Source organism: Diuraphis noxia, unplaced genomic scaffold (assembly GCF_037042655.1).
Source record: "Diuraphis noxia isolate RWA-SAM2 unplaced genomic scaffold, SU_Dnox_SAM2 contig0004, whole genome shotgun sequence".
In the NCBI taxonomy this organism is placed as follows: Eukaryota; Metazoa; Arthropoda; class Insecta; order Hemiptera; family Aphididae; genus Diuraphis; species Diuraphis noxia.
The window spans coordinates 39,903,138-39,928,418 of record NW_028301714.1 but is presented as its reverse complement, the minus strand read 5'-3'; the positions used below and the strand labels follow the sequence as shown (position 1 = coordinate 39,928,418).

Here is a 25,281-nt window from a genome sequence, read left to right as displayed (position 1 = left end):
TATTATATTTAATTTTTCCATAATTAATTCTATTTGGAACACTTAAATTACTTATAGTGCCTCTAATTTAATGTAATGTATGTAAGACTCTAAGAAATCAGTAATCAAAATTATATGTGTTGACTTATATACAGCTCCGCTAACCTTTCCCGTATCGCTGCGCCAAAATACGTCCAGTCGAATATGTGTCGATATATGCGACCCACGCGCAGCATCATACTTTTTTTTCTATGTAATGTATGTAATTTGTTCGATCGCGGAACTGTTTTTTTGGCCACCTATTTATGTTTGCTCGATAACACAGGTCCGGCAAAGCTCCCCTCTCCACTGTCCGGTGACAGTTCGTCAGCCGATGACCGAGCCGCCAGCCAACCTGGCGTCTGCGAGTTTTTGTCTTTTTCCAACGGTCGAACTGAGCACAACGTCGTGCTCGTTCACCGTCTTTGTGTGTTGCAAAAAATCTCGTGTGATCACGTGGTGTCATTTTTCCACTTCGAACTTATAATCGGGTGTGTCAAGCTTGTACCAAGCTAAGTTTAATTCTCGTTTGAATTCGTCAACGAAGAGCTAGTCCCCATTAGCTGCAGTTGTCGTTCTGCATCAAGGGACCAGATTGTCCAGTGCTGTTGCAATCAGGTCATATATTATCATACAACTCATACTGTGTCCACTCGTGTTCAGTGGCCATTTAAAATTATTGTTTGTATATTACGACCTTAATGCCCAATTATTAGTGTTTCATTATTATTATATATTTGTTATAAACTGCGGCATTTGAGGTCATTGTACTCAATCTTATTTATATTATATTATAAATGCCTATATATACTGATTATTATACGTACCTACAATTATTATTATACCATATTTTATATGTTAATGTCATGGGCGCCCGCGTTTTATAATAATTAAGTGTTATAAACTTTATATTATTATCATTTAAGACTTAATATATAAACCGTACGGTCACCGGCCGTAATATCCTAATACTAAAAATCTTATATTTTTTTGCACTTGTATGGGTAACCCCTCCCGCCACCGTCCTCAATACAACTCGCGAGTCGTTGCCGATAACGGCCGTAATCGTAGGATAATTAAATAATTAATCTTACGATTATGAATTACCCACCCACCATAGAAATTATAGTAAATAAAAAGATGATATTTAAAAATATACTCTCTAACTATTATAAATTTATAAAGTTAAAAGTTATTTAATAAAGGTATTACATAAATGTATTAAAATAAATTTGATCGTTTAAAACTCTGTTCACCCTAATTTTGTTATTATTTCATATTTTTTATTAGTCGACAATGTAAAACAATGTATTAATTAATTGTGTATTATCAATGACAACAAATAATTATCACCGCTGGTTATCTTGCAGTATTCTCATACAAATCGATGTGTCACACGACTTTTTTTTTAGTTAGCGATTCGAGCGCGAAAAACGCGCGACAAGCACAAAAATGATGCGATATCTCGATTCGTATGAGAATTTTGCAAAAAATACGACTAGTGTTAATTTTTAAATTCAAGATAAAATTCTAAAAATAACATAAAAAAACCCAGATTTTGGAGTTAGAAAAAAAATTCCAAAAAAATCTTCATTGTGACATCACAGAGAGTATGCGTATACTAATTACCTCACACACTTCAGAAACACACTGTATAATTATTTTCATGAATTTCGATGAATTATGTTGAAATTTAAACTTCAGTGCGATAAACAATAAGGTTGTACACCATATTAGGCCAAACAATAACCAAACCATGATGCAGCACTCTACTTACGTGTTTGCGTTTCTATAAATAGTCCACTTCTAGTCTCCATTATTTCTGTCAAATCCACTTCCCCTAATAATGAAGTATTATTTTGTATAAAAGATTTAAAAAATGGTGAAGCACTTGGTGATGTATGTATTATGTTCTATTTTAAAACAATAACTACCTATAGAACAATAATATTATTATAATCGTATATTATTATACCTACTCAATTCCGTGCTTCGCCTTTTTTATATGCTATCTATTATTTTAAAACATACACAAATCAGTCAAATCTGAAAACCTATCTTACTGAAATATACGTCTTCTTCTAGTCATAGAAAAATTATTTTGAAAAAATATTAATTAAATAATCACTTTAATGAAATGTAAATATATCAATAAAAGATTCTGTTCGTAGTTTCCACATCTAACGTAATTTACGTAAATTGCGGAATGCTGATATTTAATTGTTGCCTGTTGGTATCTGCCTATAAAACTCTAAATGTACAATACGCAGTACGCGCATATTACGTCAATGATTTATTGATTATTATTTAATATTTATGTAAGTATTACATTTATTGAACCAAATTATTTTTTACAATTGATTACAATTAATCACGAATGTTAAATTGAAAAGAAGAGAGAAGGTGAAGTTGCTTGTTTGTGCAAGCTAAAAAAATGAATGAAACATCATCTTAATGCTATACTGACCTACAGTATAGTCAGTATAGATCAAAATTAGTCGTCACTCGTCAATTATAGTAAGTACATTTTAAAATAACAATAAATTAGTTATAGTATCTATTAGCTGGTAATTACCAACAATGATAACCGCTTAGACAACTTCTACTTTTTATTAAATCCTAATATAAAGTTTTTAGTAGGTAGTAAAATAGTAAAATATAGTTGGCTTACAAATTACTATTTAGGCATATACTCAACTACTCAAGTTAATCTATTTGACTTAAAACAATATTGATATGATATGAATAAAATATGTTAAAAGCCTAATTACAAATAAAAATACTATAATATTTGTAGCCAATACATTCCAGTTATTTTACCGACAACAGAAATTTAACTCAATTATTCATACATTCAAACAACTATCTACCAACAACATTTTCAGAAAAATCAAGATAGGTACATCAAATTGTTAACACTGTTTCAGTGAGTACTGCCTCTAACGAAAGGTTTTTTTCTTCACTCAAAAGAGTAAAAGCTTTACTGAGATATTCAATGAGCATTATAATTACCGATTAAGTGATTTAATGATTATAGCGGTATAAATAAAGACGTTAACAAAATCGACTTAGACAAAGCAATTAATAGATTTTTAAAATTAAAAAGTAGAAGGTACCTTATAAGCCGATAAGCCGAAGCAGCTTAATAAATGATTAGTTAAAAAATTAATGTATTATTATAAGTTATGATTATATTAGTAAATAAAATATAGAGCACTAACATGTGCTTGCATTGATTAAATGTAGCTGCCTAATAAATATTTTTATATTTATACCAAAAGGCAAAAATGGTTGATAATTAATAATATTTGAGTTAATTAAAATATTGTAGATATGATATACAACCCAGGCCCTATTTTAATGTGCACCATGACACGCACAATGTGCACCACGAATGAATGTACAAGTTTGTGCCTTAGATCATATCGTATATCACATCGTATATGATCTAAGGTTTGTGCTACGATTTGACTTATGTCGTATGTGCACCAGGCACCTATATGGTCTACAAACTAAAAATTAAATTAAATGCCAGCCAGTGGCGTGGTGAAGGTTATAGAAATAGTTGCAAAAATACAGAATTCCTAATCGACGGCATTACCGTAGATACCCGTCTGTGCAATTTGATGTTAAGAGTGCGTAACAGTGGTATTTGTTGTCTCCGTCTTACCAGTGCGTAATATAGCAAATTTACGCTCAGAAGAACACTTGTAGGCTGTAGCTCCTTTAGTTTAAAAATTACAGTGAATCGACCTATTATGAAACTTGATGGTAAGAACATTATCTGTGTTTGTACGTTGGTTTTTTACGATAATTCAATTTTTAAGTGAGTTATGAGCATATAGGTAATAAACAGTACATTAAAAATTTAAAAATGCTCATAACTCACTTAAAAATTGAATTATCGTAAAAAACCAAAGTACAAACACAGATAATGTACTTATCATCAAGTTTCATAATAGGTCGATTCACTGTAATTTTTAAACTAAAGGAGCTACAAATGTTCTGCTGAGCGTAAATTTGCTATATTATACGCACTGGTAAGACGGAGACAACAAATACCGTTGGTCAGTGGCGGATTTAGCGTCAGGCAAAGTAGGCAGTTGCCTAGGGCGGCAAATTTTAGGCCAATATTTTATTGAAAATATACTCTAGGTTTCTTTTTGATTTTTTTATGTACGGTGATTACTTTGAAGGATGGAAAATGAAAATGTTTAATATTTTTTGTATAACATAATATTCTTGTTAATAAGATTTCTTCATTATTTTATAATACTAATACATAACAATAAACGTCCAAGTAAATAATCGAACGACTGCCGGAACGTATATTATCTATTATCTAAATACTAACCATAGATTACATATTTCGTTATTTTGTTTTTTTACTAAGTCGTAATGGGGCGGCAAAAAAAATTTGTCTAGCGGCGGCAATTGTGTAAATCCGTCTCTGCCGTAGGTATTTACCTGTTACCTACATACGTACTCTTAACGGCAGTTATTATTTATTCTGTGGTTATAACATCTAAATATATAGTCGATATAGATAATGACCAACATTCAACAATATATTGGTTTTTTTTTAATTTACTATTTTATTAGTGGTCGTGTCGTCGTGTCGAGCTGTTGATGCTTATTGCCTGGGTCAATCGTCAACTTCATTTTGCACTGAATTATACAGTTGTACTACTTGTACTCATACAGTTATTAATTTATTACTAATTTTTAGTTATTACTGCTTGTTGCATTTAATTGTATAGTTATTGTTTTATTTTTGTTATAATGTAAATTGTGTTGTGAAAAAAAAATGAATAATTAACGTGAGTTTTGTGATCAAAAGCGTGTCACACAAAATGATACTAATTGGAACAGACACACAACAGCTTGTAAAAAAAAAAAACAAAGGCATAATATAAAAACAAAAATTGGATAGAATTTTGCAAAAAACACCAAAATTTTAAACGGCAATTATAATGATTGAAATCAATAACATTAAATCGATTTTTTTTTTATTTGTAATGTTTTAAAATTATTTCCCATATTAGCTATTCAACAAAATGTTAATGAACTAATTGTTGATAGTAATGAGGGAAGTGATTTCATCTATACAACTGAAGTCTGAAATACCTGGTAATGTTCTTTAATTTTTATTGATGTTGAAACTATTGAAACCTACGATTGTTAATGGAGGTCAAAAACATAGTTTCTGAATTATTATATTCATAATTTTTGATTATTAAACAAATTAAAATTTCTATTTAACTGAATTATACCAGACAATATATCATTTAAATGACAAAAATAATAAATTTACTACATTAGGTACTTTGTTTTAAATTTTTATGTTTATGTTAACATATACTTTATGTATTAACTTTTTTAGACTCACCATCTGAAATGGATGTACAAGAGTCAAGTATAAATATTAATATATTTATGCTCGAGGTTATAGGTTGTCAGGTTGGTATCTATAATATATATATATATATATTATTAAAATATGATTTAATTAATAATGTGCATATTAATTATTTTAGTTCCAATATCTGAGGATGATTTTGTAGCTGAGTCAGTTGCTAATGAATCTGTAGTATGTAATGTCTGTAGTGTATGTGTAGTCTGTCATGTATTGTTAAGTTTAATTTAATTTTTTGCCAATTTTATAATTATTTTGTGTTTAATTATATTTAATGTATGGTTCAATTTAAAAAAAGATATTGACATAGGTATTTGAATGTGTCAACTCCTAAAATGTTTATTTTTACCTCTTAAATAAATACGTGGTAAATCGTCATAATGTAATTTTATAATAAATCAAGAGTCAATTAGTTATTACAACAAAATAGGAAAAAACCTCTTATAATTTTATAATCCTTTTATTCCTATGTACGATATTGGAAAAGTATAAGTAGATTGTAGATAGGTGCTTAAATTATTATTAGTTTATAGTTTTCATTAATTTGTTTTTAAAATATTTCATGAATGGAGTTTGAGAAAGGAGTGGAGTCAAATTTTTTGAGGTGGCTCCAAGAAGTTTTTATCGGGGAAGGGGGGGAAGGTAAGCCCTCCCACATATTTGCGCTACTGCAGGGTGGGTGATGGGTATAGGAACTAAAATACATGTTGTACATCATGGTTTATAAATGTTCAACACCTGAATTTGTTGTTTTATTTAATTGAATTGTTAAATTATTATGTAAATAAATAATTATGAATTACACATTGATTTTTTTAAGACAGTTGCAAGAATACAATTTCCGTTTAAAGCAGTAAAATTAAATGCGCAGTTCGATATTTTACAAATAATAAGGCCTGATACAACCCTTCAAAAGTTCGGCGGTTCAGCCACCATACATGCATCTTACACACAAAAGAAATATGTATTTACTATTATAAAGATAAAGTGGGCTGATGAAAAAAATATGGCCTGTTTTAATTTTGGTACCCATATTTAAAATGAGAAATGGCGCCACTAGTGTTGATCGTATTGACGATGAAAACCAGTTATCCCCAGACCGAACTCAATTATAATTAATAAGGCAGCTGGAATAATATACTAATTTATTAATGTTGTTGGTTCTTATCGACATCTACCGAGAGTTTTATTGAACGCCACCAAAAATCGCTCAGTGAGCTATCTTTAATATATTTTATAGTCAATGGTAAATTGTAACTTGTGAGACTGAGACAACACATGTGGATGTGGCATCTTTCTATAATATTCTGCTAATGAATATGAAAGAAATAATATTTATTGCAATGTTATTTTTTAACAACTTAAAATTATGTAAAAAATATATTTTTAAAAACTCTATTGTTTTCTAAAATAATGATTATACTAATTGCGCCGAGGAGTGCAAGTCGGGCGCGCATCCTAAGTCGCTCCGCGGTTTCGAGGTCTAATATTTCTCCCACCAAGTGGACTGGTCGTACGCCGTCGATGCTCGAACTACGACGAGTTTTGGTCGCCGCCGACTTGCGCTCTCTCGGCGCAACTAGTATGGAACAAAATTTAACTACACGACAACACGGATTCGGTAAGACATAACTACGTAAGTGCAAAAATATTTTATTATTTTATTACCTAGTACCTATACCGGCTATACCTACCCAATTATCCCGTGACAGATGACAACATTATGTAAAATAGAATGCAATTTCTATATGTCTCCTCCGTTATAATATTATATTTATAGACACTTTTTTCGGTAAATTGGAATTGAGTAGGTATACCCAGTGGTTGAATTGGGGGAGGACGCAGGGGGACTGAACTACTCTTCATTTTACTTCAAATTATAGCGTACCCCTTTAATATATTCATCATCAAAGAATAGAATAATAGGGTTATTATTAAATTAATTTGCTTAATTATTCAACTTCATTTAGAGTCCACCTTTATTTTTTTTTTCCAATTCAACCACTGTAGGTAGTAGGTACCCTCCCCCCAAAAAAAAACTCCACTATAATAAGTTATAACATTGGCTAAATGGCTTCTCTTTACTTCTTTAGTTGCCAGATCAGTGATTACTAAACGTGTATACTGTATGTCTGTATATGGATAATCATACACCATAGTATTTAGTAGGTACTATTAATAGTAATTAATTTAAATAATAATATTGTCATGTCTTATTGTGATATACGGGCATGCGGCGACGATACACTGTAACTCGAAGTGGAGCCTATATATTAGCTGGTATACTAAATTATAGAAATAGCTAGATTATATACTACGGTCTTTACGGCCCAAGAAAGGAATTATTTTTAGATTCTGAACGAAATGATGAATGTATTGATTTTACAATGATGTGTTTTTTTTTTTTGTGCCCGTGTACAGCATAACTAGTCGAAATAATGCTTCAATTTCAAACTTTGGGGGTGGTTTTCCAACATTTTCCAACAGTTTTCAAAAAAATCGAGAAAAACAAAAAAAAAGCGGGTAAGTGGATGTCGCTCTGCTGTACATTAGGTGGTGGGATGGACCTCTGACTAGGGTAGGTTAGATTTGAATGCAATGATAGGTATCATTGTGTTCGAAAAACGATTCTGAACGGAGATGATTTGTCAGTCTAGGATATATTATATTTAAATATTGTCATATATTCTATTTTGAAACAAATATTTTATTTTTCAATTAGGACGCATTTTGCATAATAAGGCATGGTTAATCAATTTTTCCAAAAACATTGCATGTAGTTATCATAATCCATAATACCTTATATTATCATAGATATACATATACCTGGTTTGAGGATAAATCGTTATCATTACGCAATTTCATAAAAAGTTAAAACTCAAACGCTCAAATCATTTTACCTATAATGACGCTTCAAATTTTCTCTATAGCTATTTGAAGCAAAACTTTTTGAAGTATCGATACAATTTTTTCGGTCCTATCAAAATATTTGAAAATTTAATACAAAGTTCCTCATTAGTTATTCTTATAGTGATTAAAAAATTATAAGAATACTTAGGCACAATTTTTTTTTATTAGCATTTGAAGTTCAAATATTGACAAAAATTCGTCAAAACCATGAATATTTACAAATTATTATGTAGTTCAAAATTCATAAAATTGTTTGTATTTATATCTAAGGTTATGAAATTCAACATTAAGTTTTCCATAAGTTTTGCTCCTCGTCCCCTAAATTTGTACATCAATGACGAAACATGTATTTTATGCTAATACAGAAATAAAAAAAGCGGGTAAGTCGTGACTCGTGGATGTCGCTCTGCTGTACAGTAAGTTACAAGTGGGTTACTGTAATGGATGGAATTAAATTTGAATTCAATGATATTATATCATTGTATACGAAAAACGATTCTGAGCGGAAACGGTTTATCTGTCTAGGATATAATATTATAGATTATTAAAAATTTCCAAATCTTATATTTAAAAAGAAAAATTTTTATGAATTTTCTAGCTTAAAATAATTTGCGAATTTTCGTGATTCTTACGTATGTTGTCAAAATTAAAATTTCTTTCTTTAATTTTTCAACTGCTACTGTAAAAATATGTTAGGAGCTTTGTATTTAATTTTAAAATCTTAAATTTAAAAAGAAAAACTTTTATGAATTTTTAATTAAGATAATTTGAACATTGCCGTAATTATTACGTATTTGAACGGTTGCTATTTGAAGCAAAACTTATGGAAAACTTAGTGTTGGATTTTTAACCTTAGATATAAATACCAACAATTTTATGAATTTTGAACTACAAAATAATTTGCAAATATTCATGGTTTTGACGAATTTTCGTCAAAATTTGAACTTTAAATGCTTATAAAAAAAAATCATGCATATGTATTTTTAACATTTTTCAACTGCTATTGTTACAATGTGTTAGAATCCTTGAATTAAATTTTCAAGCTTTTCTACCTAAAAAATACGTTTTTATCGATATTTATAGAAAAAAAACTAAAAAAGTTGAAAAATTAAAATGTCAGTAAACAGCTCAAAACAAATTTAAATATTTTGAACATTTTATCAAATATAGAAAATGCTAAAATAAACATTCAGTGAAAATTTCAAGTATCTGCGGTCATTTGTTTTAGAATTACACCAAAATAAAGAAATCACTAAAAGTGAAAATCCAGTGTTGTAAAAATTTAAATTTCAAATGCTCATAAAAATTTAATTTGAATTTCCGGTGGACTTTTTATTTGTGATAAAGGTTGAAAAACTTTTAAGGAATCTTGTATTAAATTTTCAAATCTTAGATTTAAAAAGAAAATTTTTTATAAATTTCTAGCTTAAAATAATTTGTGAATTTTTGTGATTTTTACGTATTTGGTCAAAATTCAAACTTTTAATGCTTATAAAAAAAACATTTGTGACTATGAATTTCTTTTATTTTTCAACTGCTATTGTAACAATATATTAAGAGCCTTGTATTAATTTTTCAAGCTTTTCTGCCTAACAAATAAATTTTTATCGATATTAATTTTAAAAAAACTAATAATGATCGAAAATTTCAAATGCCTATGAATAGTTCAACTTAAGTCGAAATTTTTTGAAAATTGCATGGTGGATAGAATATACTTATATAAACATTCGGTGGAAATGTCATGTATCTATGGTCATTTGTTTCAAAGTTACATCAAAAACCATAATCGATTTCGTCGTAAAATGAGTGTGCGTGAAATTTCCTTTAATTTTTAGTTTGTAATTTCCGATTATTTAGATATTTTTTACTTTTGACCCCCCCAAGGTACCAACTAGATTCACTTTATGATCGAAGGAGGTACTGAAGTCAAAAATTGAAGCACTTTTACTGCCCCAAAACGTGATGACAGACACACACAAAAAAAAAAATAAAAACAAACACACACATCATGGTAAAATCAATTCATTCATTGCTCCGCTCAGAATCTAAAATACAAAATTTATCGTTATCTTATTCCTTTGTACCTATTAGGTTAGATCAGTGGCGTATTTTGGTTGATTTCTCGGGGGGTGTCAACATTTATTGAACCTCAAAAACAAAATTTTTAGTATTATTTATACTAATGTAAAAATACATTGAATTAATTTTTTAACAAATTAATATGTTAGGAATTGACAAGAAGTTTTACATTTGATAAAAATAGTATAGGTACTATAAAATAAGTGACAACACTAATGTCCAATATATTAGGACTTTTTTTTTAAATTCGGGGGGTGTCAAGACATGGAGGACATCCCCCCAAAATACGCCACTGGGTTAGATAGTTAGGCACCTTCAGAGTAAATGAAAATACATGATGCCTTATAAAAATATCCTTTAATATGTTGTTATAAAATATGGTAGGTGTATAAATTAAAGTATTTACATAAATCAACAATTTGTCGGAACAAATACAAATGTATTTATTATTCAGATTGGACTTCGGACTTCAACCACATTACAATTTACAACCATTAATTATTGTGTGTAAATGTATAAAAAAAACTATCATTTTTTTTCTTTCAATACCCGTTTCTTGTGTACTTTATTGCTGAACCTCCAGCCATTTAAACCGGTTAAACAGACTTTGCTCCAATGAACCTCAGATGTTTGGCTGCTATACGATTGCGCGTGGTCCTTATCAACAGTACCTTTTTAGGTGTACGATTGCGCATCCTAAATTATTTTTGTTTCTAAGCAACGTTGCCAAATATACAGATTATAGGTGCAAGGTAAATATCCGGTTAGGTTCCGATTGTGGTGATCTTTACGTTATTCATTACTTATTATTGCCGTTACCAGACAAACCTTCCATCACTAAGAAGCAGGAAATTATATTTTAGATCATATACTTTTATATTGGATCTTTTATCTTTATTGTAAATTCCCTCATCTAAAAAATAAAACACCAGAAAACTTATTTAAGTATTTAGCCATAGTTGGAAATAGGTATCAGGGCATTAAAATTAAAATTATTTTATTTATATGATTTTATTAAATCGATTTTTTTAATGAATATCTTTTTACTTATGAGGTAGACTGAGTGTGAATATAAAGTATCTGTTATTTGTTGTAACTATTTGTATTATTTGTAACTTTTTGTACTATTTTTGACTGATTAGTTGTCGTATAAAGCACGCTTATAATGTTATTAGAAATAAATACAATAACAACATTTACGACAAATAACAATTTTTTTTATAATAATAATTATTTTTAATTTTAATAATAAATTGGCAACGTCGCATCCAATTTCACGCACAATCGTACGTTTTTGTATAGTCAAAAGCATTTACTTGTTATTCCGGCACCCGGCATCGCGCGCAATCGTATGCCCAAAAAGGTTAAACACGCGCAATCGTACTCAACTGAGATGTTTATGGTTCACTCTTATAACTATATACCACAATAAACGTTTCAGATATGTTCAGATATGGTCAATTCAAACTTCGCTGTGGATAGACTATCGAAAACGACGATGTTTTTGCTCTTAGTGACTTTTGTTGTGCCATCTTTAGCTGCAGATATTTTATATCCAGTGGAAAGTGAAAGTCGTGAACTCCGTACTCTACATGGCCTGTGGAACTTTAAAATATCTCCACTGTCTGATCAATTGATTGGTTTTAATGAAAAATGGTATGCAAAGAGATTCGAAACAGTAAGTCAATGCAAAATTACTATAATTATACTATAAGGCATATTAATATATATTAATGTTATATTTATTTTCGAAGAAAAATACCCTATAGTCAACCCTATGGGTCACTATAACCCATTTGATTTACTTATTAAAATCATATTATCATAATGGTTTATAATTAAAATAAATCCTCAAGTTACTTCATATTGTTCTTTATGTTATTATTAATGAGCTATTAAAAATATAAAAACCTATTAATGAGATTTTTGAAATACACAAAAAAATTATATTGAAAGTATATTTTAGCTATTTTAAGTTCAATCTATCCAGAGTATCGAATTATTTTAGTACATAGTCTAATGAAGATTATGCTTTTACATTGAATAAATAGCATGGTATTCATTGTTTATGGCACTATAATAAGTAATACTCTTTTTTATTTTTGTAATTTTGTCTCTGATAATTACTTTTAAGTTTTGTTTAAAGATATTAAACTATATATAGTAATATACTAATATAGATAGTATTATGTATTATTATTATTATTATATATTTAGTTGAAGTTTAACTCTATAAAAATATAAAAATACCTATAAATTAAAATATTCGGAAGACTAGGTAATTAATTAGTTTTAATGTTTAAGTTAGTTAGAAATATTACTTATTGCCTATTAGATATTTTATAAAAATTACTCGTCAACATTTTAAATGTTATAGATACAAAAAGCGGGTAAGTCGTGGACGTCGCTCTTCTGTACAGTAGGTTATAAGTGGATTACTGTAATGGATGGAATTAAATTTGAATCTTATGATATTAAATCATTGTATACGAAAAATGATTCTGAGCGGAGACGGTTTATCTGTCTAGGATATATTATGTATTATATAGATTATTAAAAATTTTCAAATCTTAGATTTAAAAAGAAAAAATTCGCTCAAATGTTTTGAAAATTTTACCATATCCAGGTAAAGTTAATATAAGTAAACAACCTAAATTTTTAAGAATGTAAGAACCCTAAGTTTTTACGAATGCTTCGAATTACAACTAAAAACTCCCAAAATTAAAATGTCTATATAAATAGCTCAAAAATGGCTAAAATTTTGCGTAATTTAAACCACAAGGAAAAAATTCAAAATTCAAAAAAAAATCTCTTGTCATTTTTCATTTGAAGCAATATTTCTGGTAGAAAACGTTATCAGTAATTATTTAACATTATAAAATCGTGCAATCGTGCAATCGTTACGTTTTTCTCCTTTAACCGCTTTTATTTTGAGTACTGTTACGAAAATCGAAAAAATACCTCTCTAAAATACCAGCTCAAGAACATTACAAAAAAAGATGCTACACTTGATACTTTTGAGCAAGTTTAGTGGGAGAAAAAGTGTTTACAGAATAAAAAAGAAAAAGAAAATAAACATCATTATTGTAAAACTTACACATTCCTCGCTCCGCTCAGAATCTAAAATACTACAAATAATATTCTGCTTATGAATATGAAATAAATAATATTTATTGTAATGTTGTTTTTTAACAACTTAAAATTATGTAAAAAATATATTATAAAAATTATAATAAAAACTCTATTGTTTTTAAAATAATGATTAGGTAATGAGTGTTTTACGTTAAATGGATCACCCCGCATATAAAATGACTAATAACTAAGTTTTCTTATCATCAAAAACATTACCGGGGGAGGTGGTTTTAGAATTATACTGAGTCTACCCTGACCCGCCTTTGATTCGAATATAGCTGGTATATACACTGACATAAAAATATAAAATCTAACATGATAAAGTTTAAGAGAACATGGAAAATACTTTATAATGCTCCGTGCTTCGTAAATTAATATTTAAGTAGATACGACACTACCTATAAATATATAAAATAATAGTACCATACTTTTTAGCTTGGTGATTATTGGAAAATGCCCGTTCCATCGAGTTACAATGATGTTTCTACCAACTCTACCATAAGAGATTACGTCGGATGGTCGTGGTATCAATACGAGTTTTATGTACCAAAAAGATGGACTGATGATCAACTGAACGTATTTTTGCGGTTTGGCAGTGTGCATTTCAAGTCAATTGTGGTATCTTGATACCTAATTATATTATATGAAAATCAATAAGAATTTTAAAAATCTTATATTTAGCCCAAATATTTCAAACAACTTATATAATATTTATTAATAAATTCTCTTCAATAGGTATTTTTTACAATACACATAATATTATACATAGTAGCTGTATAAAGTATAATTGTATAATTCGATATCAATAAACGACGAAAAATTAACAATTAAGAAATACTACGGCATTAAATTGGCGTATCTCGGTTTTAGTGTACCTTCCTACCTCAGATCACGGGCAAGTCAGCATCGGTACATCGCTTTGTGAACTAATTAAACAGAGATTGGCAATCTGCCACTGTTGGATTGGATATAGCACTTATTAGTATATGTTTGACCATGATTCAAGCTATAGTCTAGACTTTTCAGATATTTTTAAGAAAAATACATAAACAAACATATAGAAATTAGTCAATGGCCACATTGTTATTACACGTATCATATTTGAAATCAAAAATATATTTGATTTTCATGAGAAAAACTAAATACATGTGTGAGCCACGGTATAGCAGTGTATATTGGTCGAAATACTCCCCTAATCTCAAAAAAATATGTCTGAACAGTTTGGTGCCAATTAGTTTAGTATAGTTTTCAAATCTTATCCAAACGTAGTAAACGTACATTAATTTTAGATTTTCAGCGTAGTGATGAATGTATTGATTTTATAAGGATTGTTATTTTTTCTGTCTTTATACACAATATTATATATAAAAGAAAACAATTCTTCGATTTTCAACATTGATATCGTTTTTGTGTGAATCTATAATTATTACTTTTAAGGGCGGTGGTAAACTCTCCCGATTTTATGGTGAACTCTCCCGATTTTTTAAAATAGTAAACTCTCCCGATGGTAAACTCTTCCGGGTTATTATTATGTTTACCTGAAGTAAATGTGTAAACTCTCCCTGGTCAAAATTATGTTTACCTAAAGTAAATGTATACAGATTCCCTAACTTTTTTAAAATCTGTATGTTCTTATTATCAAAAATAATAATTTTAACATTTTTTCGTATATTATTTTGTTTTTGTAACTTATATCATTATTATTATTATTATTGACTATTTTTAAAAGAAACTTAAATGTATATTAGATATTTTTTCTAATTTCTTATTTTGGTGTAATCTAAAAATTGAATGATCGGATTTGAATTTTTAACCAAGTATTTATATTCGCATTTTATAATAATACATTTTTACTTTTATGATACAACTTTCGAAATATTTCTACTCTTTTTAATCTTTTTATATACACTGGCATTTTTAAACTATTAATATATTTATATAAATTATATAGGTAAGGTCCAGGGTCCTAGTAATAGGAAATAGCTTAGAACTGGAATCTAAATATTTTGGAAATTGCATTACGTATACATTTTCGTATACATATTATTATATTATTTTACAATATATAGTAAAATCTTATGACTTACAAACAATTTCAATTCTCCATAAATATTTTTGGCCTACAAAAAAAAAAAAAAAATTAAAATCATAGTTCTATGTTCAAAAATCCCAATTTTTTCTTTGAACTTTAAACTGCAATAAAACAATTTTTGGTGTGCGATGCGCCCCTACTTATTTTTACCACGATTTAAATTTAAATTTATACTTATTAATAATATTATATGGCTAAAATTAAATGTATGATTACAGTGGTTAAATGGTCAATTGTGTGTGGAGCACGAAGGTGGCCATTTACCATTTATTGGTAACGCTACTAGTTTTCTTAAATATGGTGAACTTAATTTAATTGTCGTTGCCGTTAATAATACTCTGCGACCGGACACTATACCACAAGGATATACGCAATTTCCGAATAACACATACAAGTAAAAACTAACAAAATATTATCTAAATAGAAAACTAGAAAATTTAATAATTAGTTAGATTTGATAACAATAATTTTAGATTATACAAAATTACGAATAATATTTACAGGTATCCAAAAGATTATAGAATATACTCTCATGAGTTTGACTACTTTGATTATTCCGGTATTAATAGAGCTGTTTATTTATATACGACGCCAAAAGTTTACGTTTGTGACATTACCGTATTAACAAGTTTTGGAAATAATTCAGAAGGTAATTGGTACTGGCTATCGGATAATGTACATACATATATTATGAACGTTAAAAACCATAATAATTGTGTCATAATTAACTAACTAAAATATATTAATTATTTAGTTAATTTTAATTTTAAGAAATACTAGTAAAATATTTCAAATTGAATATCTATTATATATTTAATAAGTCATTGATAACTTTTACTCTCATCAACATTTATGTTTGTGTAGTCTACATATATTATTATAGATTAATAAACCTATCTTTAAAAGTGCAAACAATTAATTTTAACTTTTGTAGGAGTCGTCGATTACAAAGTCGATATTTGTGGGAATAGTGTTTCTGAATGTAATATTACACTTTTGGATGCTAATCGAAGTATAGTAGTTGAATCGAATACATGTTCTGGACAGTTAATAATACCAAATGTAATCCCTTGGTGGCCAAATATGTCTGGAAAAAAACACATAGCATACTTATATACTTTTCAGGTATTATATTATTAAATATAATTTATGTAATACTTATGATATGCTTAAATGACTAAATACTATTTCCATAAACTTAACTAGTAATCAGTAAATCAATGGCGTCTTTTAGGTGAAGACCAACCATGAAAATGGTGATTATTATCGTATGAAAATTGGTGTTCGAACACTTCAATGGACATCAAAAGAATTATTGCTAAATAACGAACCAATGTACTTAAGAGGATTTGGAAAACACGAAGATTCTATAGTTAGTTATTATTTTTTTATGAATACAAATATTTTCTAATCAACTTGGATCATTTTAAGCGGCAGACTTTAAAAAAATCAATAAGCACATTGTAACTTACCTTATATTATAATTTAACAATATTGATGAAGGACCACAATTTTCCATTTAAAACGACATAATGAGTTATGATTTAAAAACTTAATTTTTATTTTAAACTAACATTTTTTTTTTTATTATTTCAAGTTAGTAATAAAATTAAGACTGTTAAAAAATTTAAAACAATCTGTAGGTACCTTGCTTACGTAGAAAAAATGCGAAGGTTGGAAAATACTCGGAGGCTAAAATCGAAAAAAAAAACAAATAGTTAACAATTATGAATTGTATTATACTAACATAATTTCATGTTAATATTTAGGTAAAAAGAAAATTAAATACCGTAGTCTTATAGAATATGTAAACATATTATATACAGAAACTTCATCGATGATTCGATTTTAATAAAGGATACAATTAATAGAACCTTAAATAGGTATTATTTACATTTAAGATTTATTTTAAGTACAGGTCCTATACTCCTATGATTCTTTTATAACAATATAAATTATAAATTATAATAACCACCTCAAGACTTATTTAATTTTACGATTATAGTTATACTAATATTTACTTATATATAGATACGAGGAAGAGGTTATGATGATGCATTAAGTGCCAGAGACTTTTATTTAATAAAATGGTTAGGTGCTAATTCTTTTCGTACATCACATTACCCTTACGCAGAAGAAACATTACAGCAAGCCGATTCAGAAGGTATATTGGTAATTGTGGAAAGTGCTGCATGCAACTTAAGGTACCAATGCATTTTTATAGTACCTATATTTACCTATTATAAATTAATCAGTGGAAACACAAATATCTACCCATTGCTAATCTCTACCTAAATATAAAATAAAATAATTAATTAATTGGTAGATTGATAGGAAACGAGGTTGATCGAATACAAATTATCCGTTATTTATTATATCATGGGTGAATTCACACGAAGGGCGTATTCTGTTTGAATAATACACATATTATTATTACCATACTCATACATATGTCATCATTAAATTACTATATTATACCATTTATGATTAATTATAGGGCTATTTTTGAAATGTGTACCTATGTCACTCCCTACTAATAACATTCAAAATACCCATTTTTTCGTGCCCCCACTAACTTCTCTCTTAATTTGAAAATTTCAATTTTTTTGTCAGCCAAATTATTATATTGTAAAATTGGTTGAATAAAATATTGGCACTATAATCTTAATGATCTAATTGATGACCCTTGAATTATATTATAAATATCCTACCGATAAACTTGACTCAGAAATTTTTTTAACAGTTAGAAAGTACAAATTTGAGGCATTCAAGCTTATGATTATACATGAGATTAAGAGATAGAGAACAATAATGTGTTGAATAACATTAACGTTGAATCCATTATTTATTAATTAACAATAAAATTGATTTATATGTTGGTTAAAATATTTTTTAAAAGAAATAATGAGTTAACGCATGTCCTAAAGACTACCAAAAGATGGTTGTATTAAAATTATATACCATAAAGCTATAGAAGCTGCACTAAAGTTTTATTTTTTGGGCCGGTAAAATTAAAGTTTTCCCAATCAAAATGTTCTTCATAATCCAAAATTGTAATAGACACAATTGAAAATGAACATTCTTAACGGACGGAGTTATAAAATAAATGTGAATTTTAAGCTTTACTATACACTTTAAAAATAATGTTTGGTGCCATTGAAAATTAATAATTGTCTAATTTTAAAAAATTTTAAAGAATATTTGGACCAGATGTATTAAGATTCCATAAAGGTGTAATGACGGAAAACGTGAATCGTGACAAAAATCATCCTAGTGTTATTATGTGGTCATTGGCTAACGAACCGTATAACAATGTAGAATTATCTGTACCATATTTCCAGTGAGTTTCGAATTGTATTTAATGAATTGAAATTAAGTTCATATTGCATTGTGTATATTTTTAATTTATTTTAAAAATCTTTGCATGTAGGTTATAATATTGCATAATTATGTGCTATTATACTTTTGCAAACAAATGTTTTGTCTTATGAATTTTTAAAAATGTTTTTGGTTTGTTTGATTTTGAAAGAGAACTTTACCAACACGTACGAAAAATCGATCCATCAAGACCAATAACTTTTGTCAATAGCCAACAAATTCAAAATGCTAAAGCGGTAAAAATTATACTTAAAATTAAATAAGATATAAATCATAATCATTTGTGCATAAATCATATATGAACTTGCTAATATCCTAGTAGTTTTAATAATTTAAATGTATAAATAACTACATACCTAGTTTTAAAAAAAAATGTAATACATATTATTTTAAAACGTTGCATAATACGTTGTTAACACTTCCTAGTTTCATAAATTTAGTTATATCTATTAAAAATACTTTAATAGACTTTTGAAAATTATAGATTGAATATATGGATGTTCTAACATTAAACCGATACAGTAGCTGGTATAGTGATTCAGGTCATTTAGAGCTTATTCAATATCAAATATACAATGAACTTGAAGCTTTTACAAGAAAATACAAGAAACCTATACTATTAACTGAGTATGGTGCTGGAGCACTTTCTGGGTTACATTCGGTATGGATTCTTTATATTCATCTTCTAAAATACTAGTTTTAAATAAAAAAATATAATATAGTAATAAATTTTGGTGTATCGCCCTCTATATTATGCTATAATATAAAATTAATAATATTATTTTTTAATTATTGCCCTCTATTTCTAAATATATTTTATAAATGTTTATTTATTTATTTTTATTTAAATGTTTGTTTAATCAATTTTGTCAAAATTTGAAAGCTTAGGAATAAAAATAATTTATTGTCTCTATAAATGTTCAATATTTTTTTATCGTCTTAACGTTTTAACAGTATTTTATGGTAAAACTGTTATTACAATTTCATATTTTTGTGACAATACAAAAATTTAAATTATGTACTAAAAACAAAAAAAATTCAAATCGATAAAAATAGTTGAATTGTAAATCAAAAATAAATAGTTAAAAACAATTTATGAACAAAAATGTGTTAGAAAATACAACTCAAATTAACCATAAATATTTTTTAATAAATGTTTAAAAATTATAGAATTTACTATATATTATTTCTATATAATTTAAGCTACCAGAAACAATGTGGAGTGAAGATTATTATGTCACTCTGCTTCAAGAACATTTCAAAACTTTTGATTCATTAATAACTAACGGGATTCCAATTTTAGGAGAGATGATATGGAATTTTGCTGATTTTAAAACACCACAAGGTAAACTAATTTAAAAAATCTTGTTACTCACTAAACATTAATTTTTTTCTTTATTAGAGTATATAAGACCAGGATTATGTGTAAAAGGATTATTTACCAGAGAACGACAACCAAAGATGGCTGCATACGTGGTCAAAGAACGTTATAATAAATTCAAAAGTAACTCTCCATGGCAGAATCAATCTTTAAATTGTGTGTAAATATTTAATAGAAAGTACGGAATTATAAAGCGAATTCAATAGTAATATTTATATATATATATATACACAGGGTGATTCATGAGGTGTAAAACACTCATTATTTATAAAAACTATTTACTTTTTTCATATTTTTTTTTTAATTTTAAATCTATGCTGTTCTAAAACTATATAAATTTTTAATATTTTTTACCCTTATATTTATTAGGTAAACCACTATCAACTTTTGATTTTTAAATGGCAACCTATATTAAAAATATCATAAAATAATAAGGCTATTTTTTAAATAAATGTTCACGTTTAAATTTTCATTTTTCGTTAATTCGTTGACGAGATATAGTCTCCCAAAGTTGGATGGTTTTGGGGTGGTGTTTGTCATCCTGTGTAAATGTGTTTACCTATTTTGGGGCACAACTTAGGCTTAATTATCGTACTACTCGAATTTATTTGAAAAGTGTATTATGTTTTACGCTAGAGTACAAAAATCCCAATTGCTGCGGCCGCGGTACTGACATGATATAATAACACATTTATACACAAACACCAGCCCAAAACCATCCAACTTTGGGAGACTATATTTCGTCAACGGATTAACGAAAAATGAAAATTTAAACGTGAAAATTCATTAAAAAAAATAGCTTTATTAATTTATGATATTGTTAATATAGGTTTTCATTTAAAAATCAAAAGTTGATAGTGGTTTACCTAACAAATATAAGGGTGAAAAATATTAAAAATGTATACAGTTTTAGAACAGCATAGATTTAAAATTAAAAAAAAAATATGAAAAAAGTAAATAGTTTTTATAAATAATGAGTGTTTTACGCTTCATGCCTCACCCTGTATAAATTATGCTTTATCTAGTATAATAATTTTTTCTAAAATATTTGAAATATTATGTTGTATAATAGTTTATTAGATAATAGATAAGATATAGTTTCATAGCTCGTAGGTAGTTGTATAATGTATACATATAACTAGCTATTATGTATTTAAAACACAAATAAATAGTGATAATATACTTACATAGTTGGATATAGATTTATACATATTATATAGTTTATAACACCTTACATCCTATAACTGTGTTCGTCTGCCTGTCTGTCAGTTAGGTACTTACCTATATCAGCTATGCATAAAAAGTTATGATTGTTGATAGATACAATTGATAAATATATTATTATGCGTAGTAGGTATAGCATAATATAGATGTATCTATAAAGTATAGTTTATTGTGTAATTGACAGTTGTACTAAAATACGTTTAAAACCAGTAATATAATATAGTACGCTCGTAGAGTGAGTTATTTATACTATACTCTACTATAGTGATAATTTGTATTTTGTAATATAATATTATAAAATTTGTTTTTACCTAACCTTCCGTAAGGTAAACGTTTGATACGAAGCAACTATTTCTTCGAACAGGATTCCATTCGAAGAAATTAAATTTTAATAAATTAATTTTAGTATACCTACACAAGGTAATCTATTTAGGTTTCAACACTCTTTATTTATAAAAATATTATTCTTACAAAATATTGGTGTCATACCTATTAAAAAAAACATTTTTGAACATTTTTTGAACTTTTTTTTTTTTTTTGTGTCTGTCATCACGTTTTGGGGCAGTAAAAATGCTTCGATTTTTGACTTCAGTACCTCGTTCGATCAGAAAGTGAATCTAGTTGGTACTTTGGGGGGTCAAAAGTAAAAAATTCTCAATATTTTTATAAAAAATCGATATAAACAAAATAAAAATTAAGGGGAAACGGGAAATTTTACGCACAATCAGTTTTCGACAAAATCGGTTTTGGTTTTTGATGTAACTTTAAAACAAATTACCATAGATACATGACATTTTCACCTAATGTTTATATAAGTATATTCTATTCACCATGCAATTTTCAAAAACTTTCGACTTAAGTTGAACTATTCATAGGCATTTGAAATTTTCGATCATTATTAGTTTTTTAAAATTAATATCGATAAAAATTTATTTGTTAGGCAGAAAAGCTTGAAAAATTAATACAAGGCTCTTAATATATTGTTACAATAGCAGTTGAAAAATAAAATAAATTCATAGTCACAATTATTTTTAAAAGCATTCAAATTTTGAATTTTGACATAATACGTAATAATCACAAAAATTCGCAAATTGTTTTAAGCTAGAAATTCATAAAAAATTTTCTTTTTAAATCTAAGATTTGAAAATTTAATACAAGATTCCTTAAAAGTTTTTCAACCTTTATCACAAACAAAAAGTCCACCGGAAATTCAAATTAAATTTTTATGAGCATTTGAAATTTAAATTTTTACAACAGTGGATTTTCACTTTTAGCAATTTCTTTATTTTGATAAAATTTTGAGCTGTTTACTGACATTTTAATTTTTCAACTTTTTTAGTTTTTTTTTCTATAAATATCGATAAAAATTTATTTGTTCGGTAGAAAAGCTTGAAAATTTAATACAAGGCTTCTAACAGTTCTAACATATTGTAACAATAGCAGTTAAAAAATATTAAAAATACATAGGCACGATTTTTTTTTATAAGCATTTATAGTTCAAATTTTCTAACGTACTAAATACGTAAAAATTACGGCAATGTCCAAATTATCTTAGATTGAAATTCATCAAAAATTTTCTTTTTATATCCAAGATTTGAAATTTAAATAGAAGGCTCCCAAAATATTTTTACATTAACAGTTGAAAAATAAAAGAAATACATAGCCACATTTTCTTTTTACAAGGATTCAAATTTTAATTTTGACAACATATGTAAAAATCATAAAAATTCGCAAATTATTTTAAACTAGAAATTCATAAAAAATTTTCTTTTTAAATCTAAGATTTGAAAATTTTTAATAATCTATAATATATCCTAGACAGATAAACCGTCTTTGCTCAGAATCGTTTTTCGTTACAATGATATAATATCATTGGATTCAAATTTAATTCCATCCATTACAGTAACCCACTTCTAACCTACTGTACAGCAGAGCGACATCCACGACTTACCCGCCTTATTTAATTACGAAATAATCTTAACGAATTTTGCAAACATTTAAACTTCAAACGTTTAATATGAAAATGAAATCTAAATTTCAGACTATGCATTTTCATATTTTCATATTAGCATGAAAAGCATTAAGAAACTTGATTTACATTTTATAGCTTTATTTTGAAAAAAAAAAAATTGTATCAATTTTTTAAAGTAAAAATTCTAATTTATTTTGTTCATACGAGTATATAAAAATAGATCCAAAAATGGTCATTTCTGGAAAATTCTAATTTAAGAAGTCTGTGAAAACTTCAAGTATCTACCGTAAATATTTGCTTATGAACTATTTAAATGTCTCGTTTTTTTCTTTTTCTTCCAAAAACCACCCTTGGAATTTAAGATTAAAACATTTTTATTGCTCCAATACATTATCACATAAACAAAAACAAAAATAACTCTATTTCTGATCTATTTTTTTTTTTTAAGTATTAGTAGTATTTAAAATGATTTAGTATTACATATTACTTTAAATAAAAAAGTATGTTCGTTTATATATCCGCGTTATCATAAAAATCATGTGATTTCTATGTGGTTTATTTATTACATAAATATACAGAGTGACCCTAGAATAATGAAACTAGGAATAATATTTTTAGTATTAAAATTTAAAATTCTTTCTACGTTATTATATCATTATTATTATTATTATTATTATTTGTTTCACTGCGTAAGAAACGGAAGTGCTTTAAATTACATTTCATAAACTTGAGTGTGAATGCCAAGGCTTTTATTGGAAATTCACGCCCCTTTAAAGTGTTTTAAAAATATTTTATATGCTATTTAAAATTTTAATACGTAGGCGTGCACTTAATTTTGTCTCTATATTTTTAATTTACCAAACAGAATAAGTTGTTGTTGTTTATTGATAAATTATAGAACAGCTTAAGGAAATGGACATTGGGATTCGTTAGGTTTATATTATAATTGAGTTTTCACTATCCACGTCTCTTTTTGTAATTTCCTATAGAGTACCTGGTTTTTGAAAGATCAAGTTTACGGGTTTGAAAATAAGTCATATTTAATTTTTAATCTTTAATTGAATCACAATTTAATTGTGATATTACATAACAAACATATTATATTTATTAAATGTATCGATAAATATAATCGTAGAACGAATGAATAAGATAGAAACATAATCTATGTTTGTAAAAAAAAATACTCAAAATACGTTTTGCTCTCATTACAACGCGTAGGTAACTATATATGATAACAAAAATGATACGTAGAAAAGGTTTGTTTTTGAAATAATTCACACCTAAATATTTACGGCATTTTTTTCTTTTACGGGCAATTATAAAAAACCACAACAAGTGATTGAGTTATAAAATGTCACGCCCTGTATAGGTGTGGTGATCAAAGTACTTAATTAGTAAACATGGTAAATGTCCGGTATCGCAGACGGTTGAAAAGGTGACCGTTTCGAAAAAAAAGAACGCTGACTGTCCGCACGGTTCAAGTACTATTAATTAGGCGTAGACCGCTATCGCCGGTGTTGCGATTGGCGAGAGCGCGTGACGCTGCCGTCACCTTCTCTTCATTCTCCTCCAGCTACTCCTTCTCCTCGTCATAATCATAATTACGCTTTAAACACCTCCACACGTTTGTGTTCTTGGTGCAGTGCATGGGCGCAGTATGTATTCGAACAGCGATAATA

At 27.5% G+C, this 25,281-nt stretch overlaps 1 protein-coding gene across 3 annotated transcripts; it reads left to right on the top strand.

Moving 5' to 3' along the window:
• Window positions 1–12: 12 nt before the first annotated feature.
• LOC107169300 (beta-glucuronidase-like) lies at window positions 13–21,592 on the top strand. Of its 3 annotated transcripts, none has more exons than XM_015519005.2 (13): window positions 13–636; window positions 11,865–12,101; window positions 13,991–14,173; window positions 15,866–16,041; window positions 16,151–16,296; window positions 16,582–16,772; window positions 16,882–17,019; window positions 17,679–17,851; window positions 18,844–18,987; window positions 19,177–19,261; window positions 19,510–19,686; window positions 20,229–20,370; window positions 20,428–21,592. In XM_015519005.2, exons 2-13 carry the CDS (start codon window positions 11,877–11,879, stop codon window positions 20,568–20,570), a joined length of 1,923 nt encoding a protein of 640 aa, XP_015374491.1. In that variant the 5' UTR covers window positions 13–636; window positions 11,865–11,876; the 3' UTR covers window positions 20,571–21,592. The 3 variants fall into 3 exon arrangements, with proteins under 3 accessions (XP_015374491.1, XP_015374490.1, XP_015374488.1); XM_015519004.2 differs by lacking the exon at window positions 13–636 and adding an exon at window positions 6,919–7,070; XM_015519002.2 differs by lacking the exon at window positions 13–636 and adding an exon at window positions 11,641–11,786.
• Window positions 21,593–25,281: the final 3,689 nt, after the last annotated feature.

Bases quoted from the DNA above. Each gene is read 5' to 3' on its own strand.
- LOC107169300 (XM_015519002.2), top strand. The intron at 17,852-18,843 runs GTACCAATGCAT...AAAATTTTAAAG, and splicing joins AGTGCTGCATGCAACTTAAG to AATATTTGGACCAGATGTAT. The intron at 19,687-20,228 runs GTATGGATTCTT...ATATAATTTAAG, and splicing joins CACTTTCTGGGTTACATTCG to CTACCAGAAACAATGTGGAG.